The sequence below is a fragment of the Carettochelys insculpta genome, chromosome 6 (assembly GCF_033958435.1).
Source record: "Carettochelys insculpta isolate YL-2023 chromosome 6, ASM3395843v1, whole genome shotgun sequence".
Lineage (NCBI taxonomy): Eukaryota > Metazoa > Chordata > Testudines > Carettochelyidae > Carettochelys > Carettochelys insculpta.
Genome location: NC_134142.1, coordinates 49872837 through 49896520, shown reverse-complemented (window position 1 = coordinate 49896520; position 23684 = coordinate 49872837). Strand labels below are relative to the sequence as shown.

Here is a 23684-nt window from a genome sequence, read left to right as displayed (position 1 = left end):
AGTCCTGCATCCAGTTCTGGGCACTACATTTCAGGAAAGATACAGACAAATTGGTCTAGAAAACATGAGCTACAAGGCAAGATTGAAAAAAAAATGGATTTGTTTAGGATGGAGAAGAGAGGACTGGGAAGGGACATAAGTGCTTTCAAATACATGAAGGTTAGGTCTGCAACAGAAGACTCTATCTACAGAAGTTACTGTTGAAAGAGATGTTCTGACAAAAACTTCTGGTGACTAATTGCATCTACACATAAAAGCGGATTGATCTTTTGATCAGCTCTTTCAACCCAAGGCTTCCCTGGAGAGTCTACACGGGTTTTTTGGTTGACAGTTTCTGACAACAAAAACACATTTTGGTGTGGATGCTTCATGAGTTTTCTTGAGCAAACACTAGTTTTGTCTACAAAACTCTCTAGTGTAGACAAAGCCAAAAAGTTGTTACAAGGACAGGGAAGACAAATTATTGCTCTTAACTTGTGAGAATAGGAAAAGAACCAATGAGCTTAAATGGCAGCAAGGTAGGTTTAAGTTGGACGTGAGGCAAAACTTCCTAATTCTCAGGGTGGTTAAGCACCACAATATATTGCTAAGGAGGCTGGGCAAATCAATCATTGGAGCTTTTTAAGACGACGTTAGACAAATACCTGTCAGGAATAGTCTAGATAATATTTAGTCCTGTCATGAGTGCAGGGGACTGGACTTGATGATCGTTGGAGGTCCCTTCCAATCCTATGATTCTTCTCCATATCCTAAAAATACTCCCATCTTACTGGGTTCCAAGTGAATAAACAGCTTTAGGACAACTGTCAGGAAGGATTACTTGCATATATTTCTTTTGCATTAGCTCAAGACATAATAGGTTTCAAGCTGTTTGCAGTGTCTTCAGTAATGTGACTACTGACTTAAATATGTCTGTTAAGGAGCTTTCTTTTTAGTAATAGATTGCTGCAACAAGTGCATGAGGTGGACACTGCTCTTACATCACTCAGTTCAGCCTAAACAAGACAGACACTACCATACTGCATGTGTTTCAACCCATTAAATAAATAATCTCATTGAAAAATACAAATTTATAAAGCATTGCTCTTCATTAAAATAATAAAAAAGGGAAGTGAGTAGATAATCTTTTGTCTTTTAAATTAACTGTGTATCATATCATGTCTTTGTAAAAGGTTGGTTAATTGCTACCAGGTGATGGACCAAATTATAATAGGATGAGAAATCCCTTCGAGATTTTCAACTGACAGTAGAATGCAGATGACAAGGAAGCAAATGCTCCCCTCTGCCCTGAAGAATTGTTCTATTCTCCAGCTGACAGTTACCAAGCACTCCAGCTTTACCTTCGAGGTCACTAATGCTATCTAGATTGCAGGCTTCTGTGGGGAACCTGAAGGTCTCCCAACAGAAGTCTGCTGCTTCAGGAGCCTTCTGCAGACATCCTGGTCATCCTCGTTCACCAGGAAGAAGGGATGTGTCAGCAAAGGGCATTTTCCTGACATTTGGCCATATTGCACAATTTGCATATCTTTGGCTGATAGATCTCTTCAATCTAGACATAGCATAAATGACTATTATAATGGATTTGTGTACTCTCGATCCTTAGTTATGCTCCAAGTAAGTTAACAGCGACATTAAAGAACAGAAACATAACCCCACATGCAACCAAAGTAATTCCGTGACAGAAGTTTTAAATTAATTAGTTAAAATGAGCAGTCTTGTATTGATCTATTCAAGTTATTACTGACCTTTAGTGATCAGGTTAAAATGTTGATTGTTATGTCATGCTGTGTAAAAGTCAGCTTAAGATTTAGCTACTACATGTTTGAGGTAAAACTTAGATTCAGCAATCTACAGGGTCCAGATTATTATATTTGTAATGCAATGGTCTAGTATGCATAATTCAAAGTAAATTCAACCTATTGCAACAAACTGCAATTGATTTATACTGAAATTATTTCCCTAGGATTCATTAATTTTACTTTCCAGTGAGTCTTATGATAGCGAGTGACATCTAATATTAAATTAAAATTATAAAGGTTGTGTATCTTCCATTTTCTAGAAATGCAGATCAAAATTCTTGCTTTCTAATAGAAGGAAACAGTGATTATAAACAAGTAAGTATAGTGCAAATAGGAAATTCAAAACAGAGTGGCTTCAATGAATTGCAGGAAGTGTCAACTTTTAAAGTGCAACAATAGGAATCTCAGAGAAAAAATAAATCTTCCTAGCTGTACATTTGTTAAGAGGAAACTCACATATCAACCTCCCCGCCCTTCTTTTTTTTTCTTCAATTTAAAACTGTATTTCTTGGAAAGACTATACATACCTTCATAAGTCTTTGGGGGCAACAAAGCCAATAATTCATAAAGTCTGTGCCTGTAAGTCACTGATGATGTTTTTAAAGCATTTCCATACATTTTATGTATTGAAGGGAGCCTTGAAAATATACAGAAAAACATGGTCACGTACGTTAAAGAAGGATCATGTGTTTTGCAACAATTTTCAGTTACTGATTTGCTGTAATTTGTATTCACTGCTCTTGAAGCATGTACATTAGAGATGCTGCCTAACTTGCACCCCAACAAGCAGCTTACATTTCTATAAGCTCTCAAAACCCTTGTTTCCTAGTCCCAAGTTGTAATTTATGTACTATTGTAGAAATATAAAAAGCTTTCATACTGCCTTGAACTTCACATGTATTTATTGCAATTAGCCTTCTTGTATTTTTATCCCACCATAGTCTAGCTTAGATCCAAAAGATACTAGACATTAAAATGTTCAAAAGTGACAGAACAGTTAAAATACTGAACACAAAGGAAAGGAGAAGAACAACTTTAATGCTGATTAACAGTCTAAATACAACAGAAGTTCGTTTATAAGCCATTGCTACCTCTAAAGTAATTTTGTACCATATATGTTTATGAAAGGCAAAATATGCACATGTAAACATTGATATGTGTAAAAAGAGCACACCAAAATGTTATTCAGACATGTACATAAAGAGGAAAAAGTCACTAATATTGCTGTACTTGATTGCGAAAACAGTAAAAATTATAAATTCTGCAGATAAATACGGGGTCAAATAAAAAACTACCCGAAGAAAAAAAGAAACTGATTTCATGTTTTATTTCTTAGTGTGAGGGCAACACACACGACACAGTGCTTGTCTTCAGAGCAACCAAGGCTAATGAAAGGGCTCAACAAGTGATCCTCCATCTCATTGGACCCCTAAATTGAAATCAGGCATGTGCACCAACCGTGACCCAAAGAGTAAGATTAAATACATTGCACTTGACTCTCCTCCTTTATCATGCTTTTTCAACACAAAATGATCAATTACTGGGGCAAATTAAATTGGCAGCAAAAGTAACAAAGAAGCAGAGGAAGTGCACAGCGCTCGCAGTGTTGTATGACATCAACATGTGTCTCTCACATGCCCTTGCTTTAAATATCTATCACTTCTCATTTTGTAAGCGGCTGCTCAATCCTTCCCTCTGCTGCAGGCCACACTTCACCTCCTCCCTCCAACTCCCACTCAGCCTCTTCTCTGTCTCCTCCCCCACGAGAGGAATAGGTAAGTGCAGTGCCCCCAGCACACGAGGAGAGAGGGCAAAGGGGCTGCATGGACCACACACGGAACCCAGATGGGCTGTAGGCTGCCCACTACTGCATTAGAGCCCAGTGCAGATACAAAAATGGTCTGCAGATATCTGCAAGTTTATAGGGCTCTATTTGTCTTCGTTTCAATAGTTATCTTGAGTAAGTGGAGTTAGTCCAGCTTCGGTAAGAGTAAGAGACGTCAATGAGAAACACTCATGCTACACAGAGTGACTTCGTATTAACATCTAAGTAACTGGATTAGCCACTGAAGAGTAACTGTAGCTTTAGTTGCTGTATCCCTACTACATTATTAGCTCCAGCATCAACTGTACTGGACCTTCAACTTCTAACTTGGCAGTCCTAATCTTCACCAAAGGTGGTCCAGCTAACAATCTTAAAACATCGTATAACATGAGCTAGACATCTTCATGTGTATACAGGAGACAATTTAGGGACAAAACTTGAGTAATAGCTTGAGTTACAAGGGCAGTGAGGGAAAGCTCACAGTACTGTACCAGCTCACTACATACTCTGTAAGATGTTACTTTAAAAGTCTGCTCTTCATACAATACATTGTATCAGGAATATACCAGAGGAATAGTCACCTGCTCTTTCAAAAACAAAAATTACAGCTTACTTTTTAAAAAAAAAACAACAACAAAAAACTTAGTGATTCACTTACTGTGTCAATAAATCGACAGCACATGGGAGGGGAGAAAGTAGTCTCTGAATAACTTCATCAGTAAGAAGACCACAACAATAGGAAACAAAGGTTTTGATAGCTAGAAAAATAAATGGATTGCATCTTTGAAGAATTTATTGAACTGAAAATTACACCCAATTATCTCACTACTCATTTCACAAAAAGGAAATACTTAAAGCACTTCCGACTTAAGATTTTAATGACAAATAGAAAAAAAAAACTGATTAAATTGGAAATGTCACAAAGCTAGGGAACTTATTTTGGCAACATAAACTGCATCTCCATGGAGGTGGTTACAGCTAGAAAATCCTCTCTTGCAGACAAGGCCTTAAGGCTTTTAACTGTCCTAGTCACTTTCAAACAATCTCCTCTAATCTGCACTAATTTTCACTACAGAGAAAGATGCCCCCAGATCAGTATGTATTACCAAAGCTTCTCATTCATTATTTAGCTCCATCTTTTTGCAATAAACCCTTTTTAAAAATGTTATTTGAAGCAAAGCATTTAATTAAGCGTGTTGACAAATTTGCTGCTGTTCTAGGAAAACTTCTTCAAAGGACATGAATAAAATCCAGTTAATACCATATACATCTCAGGCCACATCTTTATCTTGTAGCATAACCTTGTACTATATTTCCAAGATCTAACTTATTTTTCTTTGTCCCTATTGCTAAAAATCTTGTCCAGGTCTTATCTTCTGGATTGACTTCTGTTATCTTCGCTTGTTCTTAATTCTTTCAAGTGGAAGAAGCTCCCAGTCAAAACCTGTCTAGCCACCATGAAATTCTTTGTCAAATCTTACCTCTTTGATCATGCATGTAGAAAACAGTAACTTGATAACATCCACACAGGTGGTGATTTTGTGAAGCCTTCTGCTCCCTGGCTAAGCAGTGCAACTGCCACTCCTACCCCTCTGTTGTATTTTTTCCCCCAACCTCCCAACACCATTCTAGTCCAAAAACCTTCTCATCCACCTATTATATATCTTGTCTTGTAAAAAGAAAGCTATTTGATGAAGAGACTGCCATTTAGCAGATATTGGCACAGTACGTAGGATAAGAGGATCCAGCCTGATTAAGGCCCTTAGGCATTATCACAACATATATAAAGAATAATAAAAAGAGAATTATTACATAGGCTGTTGTTTTGGAAATAAAACTGGTCCAGGTGAAAAATACTCTCCACCAGGATGGTTGGCAACATAATCGCGCACACACACACCCACAGATGCTTAGTCTGTTAACTGAAAACAAGCATAAATTCTGCAACAATTATTCTTTATGTTGTCTGAAGGACAACTAATCACAAGGAAAGAATATGCTAAACTTTGCTTACCACAGAGAGCACCAGCCCGGCCTTCCAATGTTACTTGCCATGTAAATGAATCCCCCCGACTCCTCTCTGTTTCCAGATCCTTAGGAGATAGTGGAAAGACACACTTCCACAGCAAAAGCATTCTTGGGAGATAATGCTGGACAACTGCAGGACCTGTAAGTTTTAACAAAAGTCATTGGCAAATCTGAGGAACCATAAAGGCAAATTATATTAAATCATCATATCTGTGTTCAAAAGGTCCATTCCTCTAACATCCTTATATTATTTCTTAACCTTCTCTCACTGTGCTCCATTTTGTACAGAAGAACAGGCCTACTGATAAGGGTGCGTGACCCAAATTCATTACAAACCTGTTATTCAGCTCTAGCTAAATTTTGCCACACAGGGACTCAATTGAGGAGCAAGCAAAAAAGACCCAAACAATAATTTGGTGAGGGCTTGAACAGTGATTTGAATATCAGGTTCAATACTCTGACCAGATTAAGTATGGTTGGAGTTCAGTAATATTTTGTGTGCCTGACAGATTTAGTGAGGACTTGCCATTCCTTTCATTTTGCACACATCTTGATATCCTCCTCATCTTGTGCTAACGCACATTATATCAAACAAGTCTAACCATTTACAGTCAAAACATAAGATTTCATTAGACTAATCTTTCCACTTATCTTTCATATTTAAATAGTAGTGGTCTAACCCTGCCATTATTCTAAAGGCACTACTCCCACAAAGTTAATGGTACCTTTTAATATAACAGACATTGCTCTTATGGATTTTCGCTATCAGAGATTTACATTTATGTTAATAATTTTAAGGTTAGTTTAGCTAAGAAATATTGAAGGCAAGTAAAGGACCACAGGTACCAAAAGCTAGTCATACCGATTTCTTACAAATGTACCTTTAAACACATATTACCTAATGTCATTAGGGAAGCTATCAACAGCCATCCAGCCTGCGTTCGTTGTATTGAAATGCGACTATTCTGAGAAGCAGAACACAATAAATCTTCTGCTACTGTCATGATTGCCTATTCAAAATTTAAAGAAAAAAATAACAGAACATCATTACCCCTGCAATGGTTCATTAAAATCAAAAGCAAGTTAAAGGTAAAATGCAAATGATTAGATATAACAATTAGGACCTGATTTTGTCCCAAATAAAGTTATGTGCACATTTGACTACTTGTTTCAATGAGAGAATGCTCATATCCTTAAACCCTTGGCCAATATTTTAACAACAAAACCTAATCCCAAAAAGTCAGCCTAAAAGACTGAACTATTCAGGGGATATGCTTACCTTGTGTGTAAGCAAATAAAGAGAAATTTGTGGCTCTGGTATCACTTCTACCCATTTCCCCCTCCTCATGAGCCTGTATGCAAGGCTAAAACTCCAATGCTACCTTTATACCACTTCAGTAAGAAGAGCAGTACTACTCCCTTTTTGCAGGGAGTCTCCTCCCCACATCTTGGGTTGAGATTCATACTGAATAAGGGACTGCAGCTAAAGGAGAACAGTCCTTTTACACCTGCCTCACCAATTACACTGAGTCACTAGTGGAAAGAAATACAGATCAATGCAATCCTGGTCCATGACTAGGCTCCTAGGTGCTATGGAAATAAAAACAGCAAATACAAAGTCATGGGACCAGTCTTCTTCCTGACTGCTTTCCATCTGAGAGCTGTGATTCCCTCCACCCATGTATCAAGAGACATTTTTTGGCATTGCTATTTAGCTCACTATATGCAAAGTACTCTCCAAACCCAAAAGAAAGGCAGTCCCTTCTCAGAGGAGCTCACAGTCATAGAAAAAGGTACAACAAGCAATTTATATACACAAATTAACCTGACTCACTATAGGAAGCATGGCCAAAATGGGGTCTTTTAAGAGAGAATTAAACGTGATCAGGACTGGATCTCTGCAGATGAACTCGGAGAGACAGTACCACGGACAGGCGATTGCACGGAGAAGGCCCATAGGAGATATGCGAAATTCTGACAAATGGGTGAACAAGGCACATGCCCATAACAGCCTTTTGTCATTGAGAGAGAGCAAAAGCTGAATGAAGAAAGGGCTTGGATAGTGCCAAGTGTTAGTCTTCCTCTTATGGTTATTCAGTATGCACATGAAGAGTTCAGCAGAGATAGAGGCTGCTATTAAATATCTTTCTCAATCTCTCAAAATACACTACAGTTCAATGTCTCTGAGTAAAATGCCACTTTGCTGCCACACTTCAGCAGAATAACCATCTCCTTGGGTGGGAAGGACTTCTTAGTGGTTAGGGCACTATACTTGAACTTGGGAAATCTATGTTCAGGTCCCTGCTGTGCCTCATATTTCCTGTGGAGATCATGGGCAAGTGACTTAGATTCGCTACGCCTCATCAGATCCCCAAAAGTACAATGGGAAAAAAAGCACCTCCTTATCTCATGGGGGGGTTGTTTAATTAAATACATGAAATATGGTAAGGTGCAATCTATGGTAATGGAGAGGAGTCATAAAAGTACATTAGACAAATATATAGGTAGTTTGACACAGTTCAGTAAACAGGAAGGATGGGGAAAGAGGCTTTTTAAGATGTGCTGTAAAGCAAATAATGTTATTTAAGTATCTCAGTTAATTTATCCATCGTTAATATACATAACACTGTATATTTTAAGCAACCAAATAGAACACATCTTTCCCACAAGCCATTTCAAAACATATTTCCCTCATACCTTCCATATTGCATTTCCTATATGTCACATTACGTATGATTATCATGACAAAACATTTTTGAAGTATAGTTACAATATCAAAGTAACAATAAAAAACTTTAAAATACACTACAGTTTCATTTAATTTGCACATTTAAAATACACGAAATACTCAACGGAGCAAAAACCTTAATTTCTCAATGCCATAATGCTACTCTAGAGTTACATATAAAAAAATCATGTGAAAGACTGTACATTTAAAACAAGAGAACAACCTTCCTAAAAAACATAAAAGTAACGTCACACCCTTCACTAACCTCTAAGGAAATTACCATATGTATACAGTGGATTTCATTTAATTATACCTTGATTTCTGATAGGACTTCCCTTCCTGCCCCAGCAGCTGAGACTTTATTTTTTAAAGGTATTTTTTACAGGTAATATGAATAATAATTTGAAATGTTAAATATGTGCTATTTTGATACATTTGATCCTGAAATTTTAACTCTCTCTCTCTCTGACAAAAGTAAAGTACTTTAATATACCATATCTGCTATTCACGATATAGTATTTGATATTTCCCTTCACCAACTGCTCTGTTTAGACAGATTTCTTTGAAATTTAGCAGCTTTCCTGAGGCAGAATGGCAGACAGCTACTGTAACTCCTCTATTACTGTTACAATTTCCTTTTTTCTTTTCTGCTCCCTACCTCACCTAGGACAGGCCATCATTCATTTCTTCTACTTTTATTTTATTTATTTATTTATTTTATTTCTTCTACTTCTACTTCTTCTATTCATTTCATCTACTTCATTTCTTTAAAAGAAATTTTCATTCAAGTGCTGTTTTCCAGATAAACTGCAATCTGTCTTCTATTCCATTTGTGTATACAGCATTTGAAATAGCACTCACCTATAAAGTTATTAAGCTATTCTTAGTTTGTTGCCTATCTTTGTCCCAAGTCCAAGCTGTCTGAGTAAAAAAATCTGTTCCTCCCCATTCCCCAAAAAAACCCAATACTATCATCACCTGGAGGTTCCTAAGTCACTAGACAGTTTTGAAAATTTTACTCATTTATACTGTATATACTATAATACAACTGCAGTCAACAATACTTAGGAAATACCTAGGTTTAATTTCAGGGGAGGACTACAGTGTCAATGTAGTATCAAAATGTTCCCAGGACCTTACTTTGGAATAATACCAAGTAAAGCAATGAGGTGTGTGGGTTACATCTGCATCTTTACAGGTATGCACCCCCTCTTCTCCTCTGATCTCCCTTGAAAAAAGAGGGTTGAAAGGGAGAAAACACAAGAAAATCAATCTCTGAGCTGTGAAAAAGAGAAAGCTGATATAGATGCTGTACCATGTTTTTCCATCTGTAGTTTGCTAAGACTACGTCTAGATTGCAGGGATTTGTCACAGAAGCTATTTGTCAGAAGACAACTTCCGACAAAACTTCTGTTGCCAGACCGCAGCCAAACTGCTCTGTCGACAGAGTGGCTGGACTGCCCAGTGGCTCTGCTGGGATAACGACCAACTGGAAGCACAACAGATAGGATTGCCTGGTGTCCCAGAAGCCCAGTCAGTCGACAGAGTGCCCCCCAAACATCCAGACCAGTTTTCTGTTGACAGATCTCTTTTGACAGAAATGTTATTCCTCATGGGAAGCAGGAAACAACTGTTGACAAAAGTGCTGCGTTCTGTCAACAGAACACCTTGGGAATCTGGATGCTCCCTGGCTTTGTCAGCAAAACAATTGTTTCATCAACAAAACCCTCCAACGTAGACATAGCTGAGGAGGATGAAACCTTCCTTGCTGATGAAAACCAGCCTCCATCACAAGATCTTTATTACCTCCATGGTAGATCACAGCAACATGTTTTCTTTGGCTGTCTCATGAAGGCCACACAGAAACTTCAGCTAATGGAAAACAGTATGTCCTACCTTCTAATTGGAGCAGGTTGTTGTGAACGTGTTATAGGTAAGATGACGTGATAAAGTAATTATAGTTTCATTCAATCCTACAAAATGGACTGAATGGTTGTAATTGATGTTCAAGTTAGTTAAGGTTTTTAACCATCGTATATAATTTCTCCTTTGGACGAATGGAAATTTTGGCAGAATGGATATGTGGAAAATAAATTTTACTTTCTAGAGTGGTTAGTCAGCTACAGGCATAGGAAGGTGTTAACTCAGTTTGGTCTGTGCTACATGAGTGTCCTTCCAAGAAGCTTATTCATAACACAGTAAGCAAGGCAACAGATCTGTGGATGTACTTCCAATTAGTTTTATAAAAGCAGATCATTTTCTCTGGCAAAACCTAATATGCTTGTGGACTAACACAGTCTTTTCTTTCTCAGCTTTTCAATTCTTATGTTTGCAAGAAAAGGGAAAGTAATGGTAGCCTGCCAATTTAAAGACAGTTGCAAGCCAGAGTTATAGAAACTTTAATCTTCAGAGGAGGTTTAATTGGCTTCAAATAGAGCTAACTTATTTACAATTCTGAAAACATAACTAGTTTCAAAATGTTTGCTTTCAAATTATCATCTCCCAGCTCTGATTTCTTTGAGTCAAAGCTCTGCAATGAACCCTCATTACAAGAAGCAACTGTAATGTGTTGTGGGCAGACCTCAATACTGATGGCAAAATAGTCAAAATTATCATAACATGTTAATATTAAGTTGTTAAACCCCTGTTTGTATCTTTACTAAATATTTATAATTGCAAGTATGTTATAGCTGAGATGATTGACAACAATATCTTTGTTAGTTTATTTACTTATATTTAATCTGGTTAAAGAAATTCAAGATATGCCTATGTCTGTCTCCCACAGGCAAGCAAACATAAACCCATTCTCATCAGCCTTAAGAGTGTTATTCAAACTCAGAAAAACTGAACTTTAACCTTTACCTTGCTTTAACATTTATACTATTTGCTTTTGTACTATGTCTAAAAGATATACGGATTACTGAAATCTGTGCTGTGTACAAAATATTTAATAGTTTAATTACTGTAAAACCTGTAACAGTAAGTAGCTTAAGTCAAGAAAGAAATTAATAATGTCTTATCTAGACCAAGATGACAACTAAAATAAAAAAACTGACTGTGAAAAGGAAGGTCTGGTTGCATTATAGACCAATAAACTGTGGTATCAAATCATTTGTCTCCCTCCCGCCGTTCCCAAGAAAACACCTAAATAAAAAACACATAGAATTCTCGATGTATTATTACTGAAATTAATTTTATAATCTAAAAATCTCATTCAGAAAAGCCCTGAGAAAAACCATATGTAGTTGGAACAAAAAAGCAGTCCAGCAGCACTTTAAAGACTAACAAAATTATTAGGTGATGAGATTTCATGGGACAGACCCACTTCTTCAGATTATAGCCATACCAGAACCGACTCAGCATTTTAGGCACAGAGAACCAAAAATAGTCATCAAGGTTGACAAATCAGAAAAATATTATCAAGGTGAGCAAATCAGAGAGCAGAAGGGCAGAAAGGGGGTGGGGAGAATCAAGAATTAGATAAAGCCAAGTATACAAAAGAGCCCCTATAATGAGCTAGAGAATTCCAGTCCTGGTTCAAACCACGTTAGTGTGTTGAATTTGAATATAAAAGAGTTTGGCAGCCTCTCTTTCCAAACTGTTGAGAAAATTCCTCTTCAGTAAAATGCATACTTTCATTTCATTAACAGAATGGCCGACTCCATTAAAGTGCTGACTGACAGGTTTGTGAATCAAGAGTATTTTTATGTTTGTTTTATGCCCATTAATTCTTCATCTAAGAGAGTTTGAAGTACGTCCATTATACAAAGCATCTGGGCATTGTTGGCACAGGATGGCCTATATGACATTAGTTGAGGAAAGTGAAAATGTGCCCATGATTCTGTGAATAACCTGGTTAGGTCCAGTGATGGTATCTCCAGAATAGTTATGTGGACAAAGTTGGCAATGGGCCTTGTTGCAAGGAAAAGTTCCAGGATTGGTGTTCCTGCAGTATAGACTGTGGCTGTTGGTGAGAATCCTCATAAGGTTGTCTGTAGTAGAGAACAGGCCTGTCACCTCGGGCCTTCTGGAGTGTGGAATCCTGATTAAGGACAGGTTTTAGGTCTTTAATAATTCATTGAAATGGTTTGAGTTGGGGGCTGAAGGTAATGACCAGTGGTGTTCTGTTCTTGGCTTTTTGGGGCCTATCTTGGAGTAGCTGGTCTCTGGCTATTTGTCTGGCCCTGTCAATTTGTTTTTCTATTTCTCCTGGTGAGTGATTCAGGTTTATGAATATTTGGTAGAGATCTTGTAGTTTTTGGTCTCTGTCAGTAGGATCAGAGCAAATGTGATTGTACCTAAGGGCTTGACTGTAAACAATGGATCTAGTTGTGTGTGCAGGATGGAAGCTAGAAGGGTGTAGGTAAGTTCTTGACAACACCATCCTTGCCACCATGGATGTAGAGGCTCTGTACACTACTATTCCACACAAAGACGGATTACAAGTGATCAGGAATACCATCCCCGATGTCACCACAGACAACCTGGTGTCTGACCTCTGTAACTTTCTTCTCATCCACAATTATTTCCGATTTGGGGACAATTTATACCTCCAGATTAGTGGAACCACTATGGGCACCTGCATGGCCCCACAATATGCCAATATATTTATGGCTGACCTGGAACAACGATTCCTCAGCTCTCATCCACTATTACCCCTCCTCTACTTAACGATACATCGATGACATCTTTATGATTGGATCCATGGTATACAGACTCTACAAGAAATCCACAGAGACTAACAATCTGCACCCCACCATCAACTTATGCCTCAACAACTCCACACGAGATGTACATTTCCTGGACACTACAGCACAAATCCAGGATGGTCTGATCGGTACCACATTCTACCAGAAACCCACTGATTGCAATAGTTACCAACACACTTCTAGCTTTCATCATGTACACACAACTAGATCCATTGTTTATAGTCAAGCCGTTAGGTACAAATGCATTTGCTCTGATCCTACTGACAGAGACCAAAAACTACAAGATCTCTACAAATATTCATAAACCTGAATTATTCACCAGGAGAAATAAAAAAACAAAATTGACAGGGCCAGATGAATACCCAGAGACCAGCTACTCCAAGATAGGTCCAAAAAGCCAAGAAGAGAACACCATTGGTCATTACCTAGAGCCCCCAACTCAAACGATGGCAACACATTAGTAAAGACCTACAACCTATCCTTAATCAGAATGCCACACTCCAGGAGGCCCTAGGTGACAGGCCTGTTCTCTGCGCCTTAAATAGTGAGTCTGTTCTGGTATGGCTACGATCTGAAGAAGTGGGTCTGTCCCACAAAAGCTCATCACCTAATAAATTATTTTGCTAGTCTTTGAAGTGCTACTGGACTGCTTTTTTGTTTTGATAGTATATAGACTAGCACGGCTATCTCTGTATTATTACTATTATTACTATTTAAATAGCAAAACATGTTATGTATTAACCTAAAATTTAATAACCTTACTAAGCTGACTGCTAATGTAAGAAGTGATATCAGTATGAGCATTTAAATTAATGGAAAAATTAATAATTAACTACTGGCAGAGATCAGACAGTTCCCTTTTCCAACACAGAAAGATGAATCATCTCTTTAAAAAAACTAATACAGAATCAACAATTTCTTTTATGGATATTTAAGCTAAAGACTTTATAAAAAGCTATATGATTTTAAAAGACCTGGTTTGAGAACAAAAAGCTTTGGAAGTTTGGAAATTCTGATAACAGCATTTAATTTGCTGTTGAACTCTGTTAGAACTGATGGAATATCTCGGAAAATGAGTTGAATAAAAAGAGAAAAGTTGAACATTAACTTTTATTTACTGCATCTGATGCTTTCCTAAACAAAGGAAATTAGAAATGTTGCATACTCAGTAAACAGACTGCATACTAAGTAGCTGAACATGTCCCTAAGCAGAGCCCAGAAGGCACAGAGCCAACAAGAGACTGCAACTAAGTTTGAGTCTAAACAAGCCTGGAAAAAACGTGTATTTTCTTATAATATAATGGATATAGAAAGCAGAAGAGTATAAAAAAGGGTAACCTTCTCTCTCACACACTGCTACCCTGCTTAAACAGCAGTTTATCCTATCCATCTCTTATCTGCAATCAGCCAAAATTAGCAAACTGAACATTTACTATGGTATGATGCCATGGATCTCTGAATATTCTGTGATTCAGAAATGCTATACTACCTGATCAGTGATTTAAATGACCACACCAATGGGGTACAAAAAAAAACCATTATTATTATGTGAGTGCTTGGAGATCAATTTATTGAGAAGAAGTATTAGCATTCCAATCATATGATTAAAAAAAAATCAGCATCTGCAACAGCACAGTTTAAATAAGAAATACATTTGAGACATTTCAGGAAGAAGCACCAGCCAACTGGTTACAAGTAAATTAGTAAATCATTACCTTCCCTTTCCCATGTGGAATTCCTAATGGGCAGTGTCTTACTGCTCCCAACAGAGCAGCAACAGCAAAACTGTACCCAGTCACAGCTTCAGGGGAAGACTTGAGGGCACTAAGCCGCTCAGTGCAGCGATCCAGAAGTGGAGACACATAGGATGGCAATGCTACAGCGATGCAGCGTAGACACCAAGCAGCTGCTAGGCGAACTGAGATACTGGGATGAAGAATAACTGAAATTACCACATCCAGAACCCCTGTAAGGAAAAAAAAATAATACATTTAAGACATGTACAATACAGTCAGGCTGCTGAGTAAGGTAACTGTCTAACGATGTGTGACTATTCCATAAGCAACAGCGAATATCACTTCCCAAGCATGTTCTATTCCTTGAACAGTGGGAAGTGCTATTGAGAGAGATTGCATATTAAATGTCATCAATGTAAAGCATTTTGTTACTTTAAAACGTTAAACACAGCTGAGAAGCAGTTGGATAAAACTAAACCCTGGAAAGATTTAAATGGTGCTGTTGGACAGGGAGAAGAATTTTACAAAAAAAAAACTTGACCCCTTTGTAATATCACATTGGTGCATTTAAAACAACCTGCAACCCTAGTGTTTATGTAGACATGTGTACTGCTTAGGGATGTCACAATAATCAAAGCTGCAAAAGAATGCCCTTTTCCGGCTACAGACAGCAAGGATATTACATCTCCTTTTATTAGATTGAGACTTGGCTATAGTGATCCACACACTTGTGACCTTCAAGATTGACTATTTTGAGTATGAAAATACTGACTTTAAAAGCCAAGGCTACAATTGCTTCAAAATTCATTCTGTTCAGCCTAAGACCGTAACAATGCACCTGTCTGTTCTCTTCCCTGACTTTCTGTAAAGTACTAAATTAAATGCAATGCTTAAATCCTCTTGAGACTTCCTACAGAACCCCATAGACTGTTTCACCTTTCTTAACCACAAACTTCCACAATAGCTACATTCCTTGGAACTATCAACTCAAAAAATGTTTAAATAAGAGAAAGAATTTGCCGATCAACTGATGCCAAAGTTGGAACACGTTCCCTGGAGGTCAGGTAAAAACCAATAGATCTGGAGTTATGATTTAAAAATCATGAAGGAACACAGGACACAACACTCACTGCCCTAAAATGAAAACATAAAAGAATAACTAAAATTTTTTTTTAAATTTGGTCAAATATATTTACTGAACACACTGCACAGTGTGTTGGACACTAAACTAAATCAAACACTACTTTTACCACAACTAGTATATAATTTCAATGTGATGCTCAGAGTATAGATACAGTTGTGTAACTGTACAGGCAGGAGGTGGTGCAGAGCTGCTTGGGTCATAAGTCTCTGAAAGGCTTCACAGAAGCAGTGAATTTTAGGATAAAAATAGGCAAGTGGAAAGTTGAATATCTTATACACCCAGGAAGGGGGAGAAAGACTTAAGTGCACAAGAAAATAGAATGAAAATGGGAAAAGATTACAAAAGGACTGATTAGTATGGAGGGTCACAAACAACAGAAGAGGAGATGAGAACAATGCAGAGATAGAGTTATGCAGAGACCTGAAGGTGAGGATGAGTTTGAACTTCAGAGGGGGGGGGGGGAAATCCTCAGAAAAAATAGGAAGAACATAATTGCAATCAGAGCAGCCACACTGCTAGAGGACATTAGTAATGTTCCGAACAGAATGAGTAGGTCAAGAAAGATGATAAAAACGGCATGGCAGAAGGGCAATTTCAGTAGTCAATGGAAGAGCTAATCAAAGCCTTCAAAAGGAGAAATAGATAGATTTTAGAGATAAAGTGTGTGAAATGCCAGTAATTTCCCAAAGCCTGAATGCAACAGAAAATTACAAACGTAAAAGTGATACAGACTCATGGAATCACAGAAGTTAAGGCTGGAAGGGAGGTCATCAAGTCCAGCCCCACTATTCCATCTGTGACAGGAATTTGTCCTTCCAGTTCTTAAAAACCTTCAATGATGCGCAGTCAACAACCTCCTTGGAAGCCTGTTCCAGAGCTTAACTACTCATTTAGTTAAAAGGTTTTTCCTAACATCTAACCTACATTGCCTTTACCTCAGATTAAGCCCATTACTCCTTGGCCTACCTTCAGTGGACATGGAGAGCAACTGACCATGCTTCTCTCTAAAATAGCCCTTTCTGTATCGGAAGATATCAAGTCCTCCCCTTCAGGTATTCTTTCCTCAAGAGTAAACATGTCCACTTTTTCCAACATCTCTCATAGTCAAATTTTCTAAACCATCTATCATTTTTGTTGCTTTCTTCTGGACTCTCCCTAGCTTGTTCACACCTTTCCTGCATGTTCTATTTTTTCTCTGTATTTGTATCTGGCCATATGTTTGTCTGAAATATCCCAAAAAAATAAGAACCCACTATTGTGATCAACTTCACAAAAAAAAAAAAACCCTCAAAGAACATACTGTGCAGACTGATCCATTACCTGTACTGGAATCTTGTAGCAATGGTGCAGCAGTAGTGCCTAAACCATGTATGAGACTTCCAAGTTCATGTAATGCACACACCAGAACATGTTGGCTTGCTGTTACATCCGTTGTACTAATCCGAGTTTCCAAGTTACCATCGCTCATTACAACATCTGGCAGCACATTAAAAACAATGAAATCATTGCTCATTAAAATAAAATACAGACAAGCAGGATAAAGAAGTGCAATGATATGGTAGCTACATTAGAAATATTCTTCTAATCATTAACTTTATCACATAAGATGCAAGATTTTCAATGGGACTTAGCCGAGCCTCTCCATATTTCCATCAAGTTACCACACAAAACTACAATTATTTACTTCAAGCATAGGTGGGTGGAAAGAGTAGGAAAACACACACACAAAATTAAAAAAAACAAACAAAAAAAAAAAAAAACACAAACATCACACAATAAATTCTTCATGTTAGAAGCCATGGTAGCAACTAAGATCCATTCTATTTTCAGCTTAATACACAGAGATCTGAATGGCACTTTTAAAAAAGTAAATGTGAAAGACAGCTAAGTTTATAAGGTAACAAAAATAGGAGCACACACACAGCAGTAGTAGTTACTTAACTAAACTGCATTTTACAACACTTCAGATTTAACCAGGAGCCTGATACAGTACTATGTATGTGGCTGACAATTAGCAGAGTACAGGATACGGGCTCTAGCATCTTCATCAGACCCCAAAGCTGGGTAGGTAGGTGCTTTCGGAGCCAGGCACAGATGGCACATGGCATCGAAAGATCTCCCTTATACAGAGGGGACTTTTCAGGTGGCTAGCTGAGCCCAGATTCTGCCCTTCTGTACAAGCTGAGTAGCATGTAACGGCTTGATCAGAAAGAGAGAACCAGGCCCAATTTGTACAAAATACAGATTAAATTTGACCTATTATCTGTTCATATGGTTAAAAAATCATTCTGCCATGTGAAAAGTGCATGAAGGGTTTTTAAAAACTTTTAATCCATAAACTACCAAAAAAACCAAACAGCAAACAGAAACGTTTCTCTACACCATTACAGTAATATACCAAAACTAGAAACTGTATTTCAGCAGAGTCTTTAACATTAGGGTGGGCAAACACTGGTTGGCGGTTGGGGGGGGGAAAAACAGCCTCCCCCACAAACAGATAATCTGGTTAGTGCCATACCCGCAACTTTCTTCAGCTTCCAGAGGGCTTGACAAATCTCTTTAGCAGCTGCAATTTGAGCTTTTTCTCCAAGAAGGCCTCCTACTATAGCTCGAAGGATAAATGAAATACAACGACGACAGCAGATAGCATCCATCTGCGTCTGAATAGCTTTAGGGTGAGACTGAGACACTAGATCTAAAATATGGGAAAGGCAGGCAGAGAAATTCCTTTCAAGCCATTGTCTTCCTAACGTGGTGATAAATATCACATATGCCTGAAAAAGATTTCAAGATGGGAATACTTAGAATCACATCATCTGGAAAATTGCTATTTACATTTACAGACCCACAAATGCTTAATATCACTCTGCACTATATAAAAAACAAGGATAACCACATTTGCTACAGGAAACATTTAATCTGCTTTAAAAGGACAATTCTGTGTATTTTCTCAATTTTAATTTAGTTGGAAATTCTTTTGTCTTTCTAATTAAGATTTTTATGTGTCACTTTATACAATTGTATTTGATAATTACTTTCAATTAACACTGCAACAGCAGTACTGTGTACAGTCTAACATAATTCAAGTTATTTCATTCCAGAGCGTGAGAAGTGCCACTTTACCCTGAACAGGCACTTATTATGCAAATATTTTGTTTGGCCATCCTTGACAACAGCATCCAGCTATTTAACATTCTGTACATGGAGCCCAACTTCAACGTATGAACACAATTTAAGAACCACTATGGTACAAAACTATAACCCATATCTGTCTCATGAAACCTCAATCTAATAAATCATTTTGTTAGTCTTTAAAGTGCAACACGACTGCTTTTGTTGTTTTATAAAGATACAAACACAGCTTCCTCTCTGCAACCATATCCTAACAGAATTTTGTTTTGGCTGGCCTTGAATCAGGAAATATTTGCTGCCACCAAGCAAAGCTCTTTAATTCAATACCTTTTAGTTCTTCTTGCAACAGGGGAAGCATACAAAGAGTGCACATCATAAACAACCAAAAGAAAGAATGCAGGGCCACATTATAAACTTTATCACTACAAGATCATTTATTTTGCAGTGCAATAAAGCTCCTTACAAATGTTAAACAAGTATATGAGTTGTATATGCACATATTTGCCATCACCATGAAAAACAAGCACAAAAATATGCATGTATATGAATGAAATGCAACAATAAGAACTTTGAATGAACAACATTCACTATAAACATAGCAAAAATCCATGCATATTTGGCCTCAAGACCATTATAACACCTTTCCTTCTGTGCTGTCATTTGTTAAGTATGATCATTCGTCAGTAAGCAAGTTTTCCATAATTTCACCTGAGGATGCAGAAAAGAAAATCCCTAACTAAAGAGCATATCAGTTTGCACTTCCACACAGCTTTTCCTCATCCAGTCTAAAAACACTTGACAGATACTAATTAAGCATCACAGAAAACCATTGTATTATCTCCGTTTCACAGATGGAAAAACTGAGGAACAGGGCAGATAAATTTGTCCAAGGTCTCACAGTTTTAAAAAAACAAACAAACATATGAAATGAATTTCATCAGTATGTTTGCAAAATCAATATGTTTGCAAATACCTATTACTGAATGTGGTTAAGCAGAATAGATTACAATAAAGGGAACAAGCAATTGTTTTTTATTTTATATTTGAGGAAAGATGGGCCAAAGGGAAATGAATTGAAAACAATTTTTACATGGACTGTAACAACCTTTTTTGACTTACGCCTGTTATATTCCTTTTCCATCTGAATGTAAACATTTTCATAATTAGTTTGTATATCAATAATTCTACTAGTGTTAGAACACAGATCTCCCTATTCTTAATTCCAGGTGTCAGCCATTAAGCATAATGCCTAACCTTTTAATTCTAAAAATATCACACAATTTATTAGCAAAATTCCTTCAACATCTACTGCAGAACACTTAAAGTAAACTGGATCATGGCCATCTGTTCTTCAAGTCCTTTTGGTAATGGGGATTAAACAAAGTCATTTAGATATATGTATATGGGGCACTTCTCTGAATGCTTATATTGTGGAACTTGCATAAGTTATAACCCACTAGGGAATCAGAAAACACAAGCATGTTCTTATATCTATGTTGGATGTGAAATCTCAGTTGTTAGAAGCTTTTTTACATTTAGAAAAAGCTACAATAAACCCTCAATTTTTTGGACCCCAACTTAGCATACTTTGGGAACAACGCACATATGCTAACCCCTGTTGCTCCCAAAGCACACTTAATCGGGGTCTGTAAAATCCTAAAGCCCACCCTCCAGCCCCCACATCCTCCCAAAATTCAAAAAACAGTAAGAGACTTACCAGGTCCGCCACAGCTGAACCCTCCATAGTGGCCTGGATAGTTGCTGGAGCCACCACACAGTCCTCCCACCAGGGGTGTGGCACGTACATGAGCAGATGGCACTTGCATACATGCCCGATGCCTGGTGGGAGGAGCATGTGGCAGTTCCAGCGGCCACTCTTTCAGCTGTGTGGCGGCATCTCTCCAGCTGCGTGGTGGGGTCCTACCTGCTCCAGCCCCATGCCAGTGGGGTTGGCAGCACAGCCACGGCAGTGGGCTCTGGGGGGAGTGGACTCCAGGGGCTCCAGCAGCTCCTCCAGCGGTGGCAGCTCCTTTGGTGAGTTGTGCATTTGGGGAGGGAGGAATGGGAGAGCTTGTTGGGGGGGTGAGTGTGCAGTATAAACCCTCTGTTTAACAGACTTTTGGTTTAATGGGCACTCCTCCCCCCCATTAGTCTGTTAAACTGAGTGTTTACTCTATTTAAAACCTTAAGGGTTACATCTCTAAACAAGGCATACAGATCCATGTGCAAAACATGCTGATAGGTGCGTAAATTCTGACTGCACACTCAAATACAAATCTGGGTTTACAAAACTTGCCACAATTCTTGGCTTAATTTTGTGCACAGATTTAGAGGCTTATTTAAAGCTACAGAAATATGGCTCTCGAAATATGGGCATCAGGAGAAAAAAATATTACCTTTGTTTAATAGCTATCTGAATCACACATGTATAATATTAATTCTCAACTTCATGCTCTTTCAGGCAGCAACTGTCTTATTTTATATTTATACAGAACTGAATATTACTGGGGCCTTGATCACAATTTAATCCCCCCCCAGTGCCATTCCAGTACACATACTAAAGAACATGGGTCTTTGTACTGAATACACTTCATGTCTAAGATTTTGGCCACACATTTGAATATAAGTACTGCACAGCCAAAATATACTACTTAAGGCACTTAAAAGGACTTACTTTAGTAAAATAAAACAGACCCATTTAAATGTAAAGAAGAATTTGCCCCACAATTTAAGGAAAGGCAAGAAAATATTACAAATGACTTGAATACATGCCAGATGTCTAAATAAATAAAGTCAAAAGAAAACACTTAAAAGTTTTTCATGGGTATAGATTTTAATAGGATAAAAAAATAATAGTGAAGTGGGAATATACAACTGAAGAAGAGGTTTCACTGGAAAGTGGCAAAAACAATGTTCGTTTTCTGATCACAAGAACAGCAGAAAAGATGTGAGAATTGTACGATTAATACAACATGGAATGGCAGTGTGGTAGGAAGAAAACTGACCATTTCCTAAATTTTTGTTAACAAATATATAAACTCACACTGCAACACTGTTAAAAAAGAACTTTCAGAACCCTCAAAATTCTTCCCAAAGTATTTCAACCTCCCCTCAAATATCAAATTATATATGATGAACTCAACTTACTTTGCAAATAGTGTTGAATTCTTAAGAAGGTTTGTATTTGCAAAGTAAATGTTCTTAATAAGTCGAAGTACATCTTAATGTATGTACAAAAAAACTGTTTTCTGCCCTAAAAATATTAAATATTCTTGAAGAAGGAACATTTTCCAGTAATTTAAAAGCTCTCTCTGAACTGTTCCAATCTGTATTAGTTATAATCTATGCTTTTATTATTATCCATTATAAAAATACAAATATTCTACAACTTCATAATTTATGAACACTGCTTTAGACAGAATTTCTTAGCTTTTGTCTTCACAAAGAAATTGTATCACTAACTATACTGATATACCAGTATAATTAAAACAGTACAGTTCTCCTCTGCGGATGAAACTATATTACAGCTTCAAACTCTATGGGCCAGACTTCCATAATCTGGCAACATTTGTGGTACAGGAGCATGCACGGGAAAATAAAAGGCCCAATACTCAACAATTCCTCCCAGCCCTCCCTGAGCTTCTGGAGCTTCCCAAACAGCCCATTTGCACACTCAGGCTATGTCTAAACTAGAGTATCAAGTCTATCTTCTGGCACTTAGCTTGATTTTACAATGTGACTCTCTTCACTACAAATACCATAAGGTTGATTTTAAGGGGTGCTAACGTCAACTTTCTTGCCCCACTCCTCCCAGGTCGTATAATGCTGAGTTCCATTTCTAAAGGTTGAATTAATGCTAGTGTGGAAACAGTGTTACTTTAAATTGATTTTATTGGCTTTGACAGCCATACCACAATGCCCTGAATGTGACCGTTCTGGCCACTTTCACCTCCACTGCTTTCCAGGTGTGCCGGAAGTAACAGGAAGCCCAGCAATTTGAATTAAATTTTCTTCCTGGCCAGCATGGTGACCACGTTCAGCCACGATTTCTCAGGGTCCATGTCTGCAGACAGCACCATGTCCTGCCATGCAGGTGAAGGCTTCTTTCTTGCACACAGTTTAGCAGGAGAGGAGAAGAAATAGTGTGGCATGGGGGAGGATATCCTATGATGGAATGGAGCTTGTGGGCCCCAAGCTGGAGACGTGGACCAGGAGCACATCTCCACATCCAGAGACAGTAGCTGGGAACATAGCTCAGCTGCTGCATGGATTGGTGCACTCCTGCAGGGCTGCATTATGGGGAGCCCCACATCCACCCTACCTCTTCCCCTGAGCATCCCCTGCAGCCTCGCCCCACAACCTGCGGCTGAAGAGGGGCTGACATTGATTTCCCTTGGTCTGGCAGATTTCCTGGTTCTGGACAAGTCAGGCTCAAAAAGGTTCCAGATCAGGGAGGTACAACCTGTATCAGACAAATGCTTATTTCTCTTTCTGTGTTAGAGTTATAGTGCTACAAAATCTGTGAGAAGACCCGACCTCAGTTTTGATTCACTATTTTCAGTGTTAAAAAGCATGCTAAAATT

General features: G+C 38.0%; 1 protein-coding gene across 7 annotated transcripts in view; it reads right to left on the bottom strand.

Moving 5' to 3' along the window:
- HEATR5A (HEAT repeat containing 5A) overlaps positions 1-23684 on the bottom strand; it is a 110698-nt gene that overhangs the window by 60985 nt on the left and 26029 nt on the right. For 6 of the 7 annotated variants that reach the window (XM_074996887.1, XM_074996893.1, XM_074996892.1 and 3 more), the window contains 7 exons: positions 18488-18743; positions 17290-17445; positions 14805-15055; positions 6551-6662; positions 5639-5791; positions 4283-4382; positions 2327-2436 (listed from right to left, as the gene is read on the bottom strand). In XM_074996887.1, coding sequence (XP_074852988.1) covers positions 2327-2436; positions 4283-4382; positions 5639-5791; positions 6551-6662; positions 14805-15055; positions 17290-17445; positions 18488-18743 — 1138 coding nt within the window. The remainder of the gene's footprint in view (positions 1-2326; positions 2437-4282; positions 4383-5638; positions 5792-6550; positions 6663-14804; positions 15056-17289; positions 17446-18487; positions 18744-23684) is intronic. The other variant, XM_074996894.1, reaches the window with a different exon arrangement.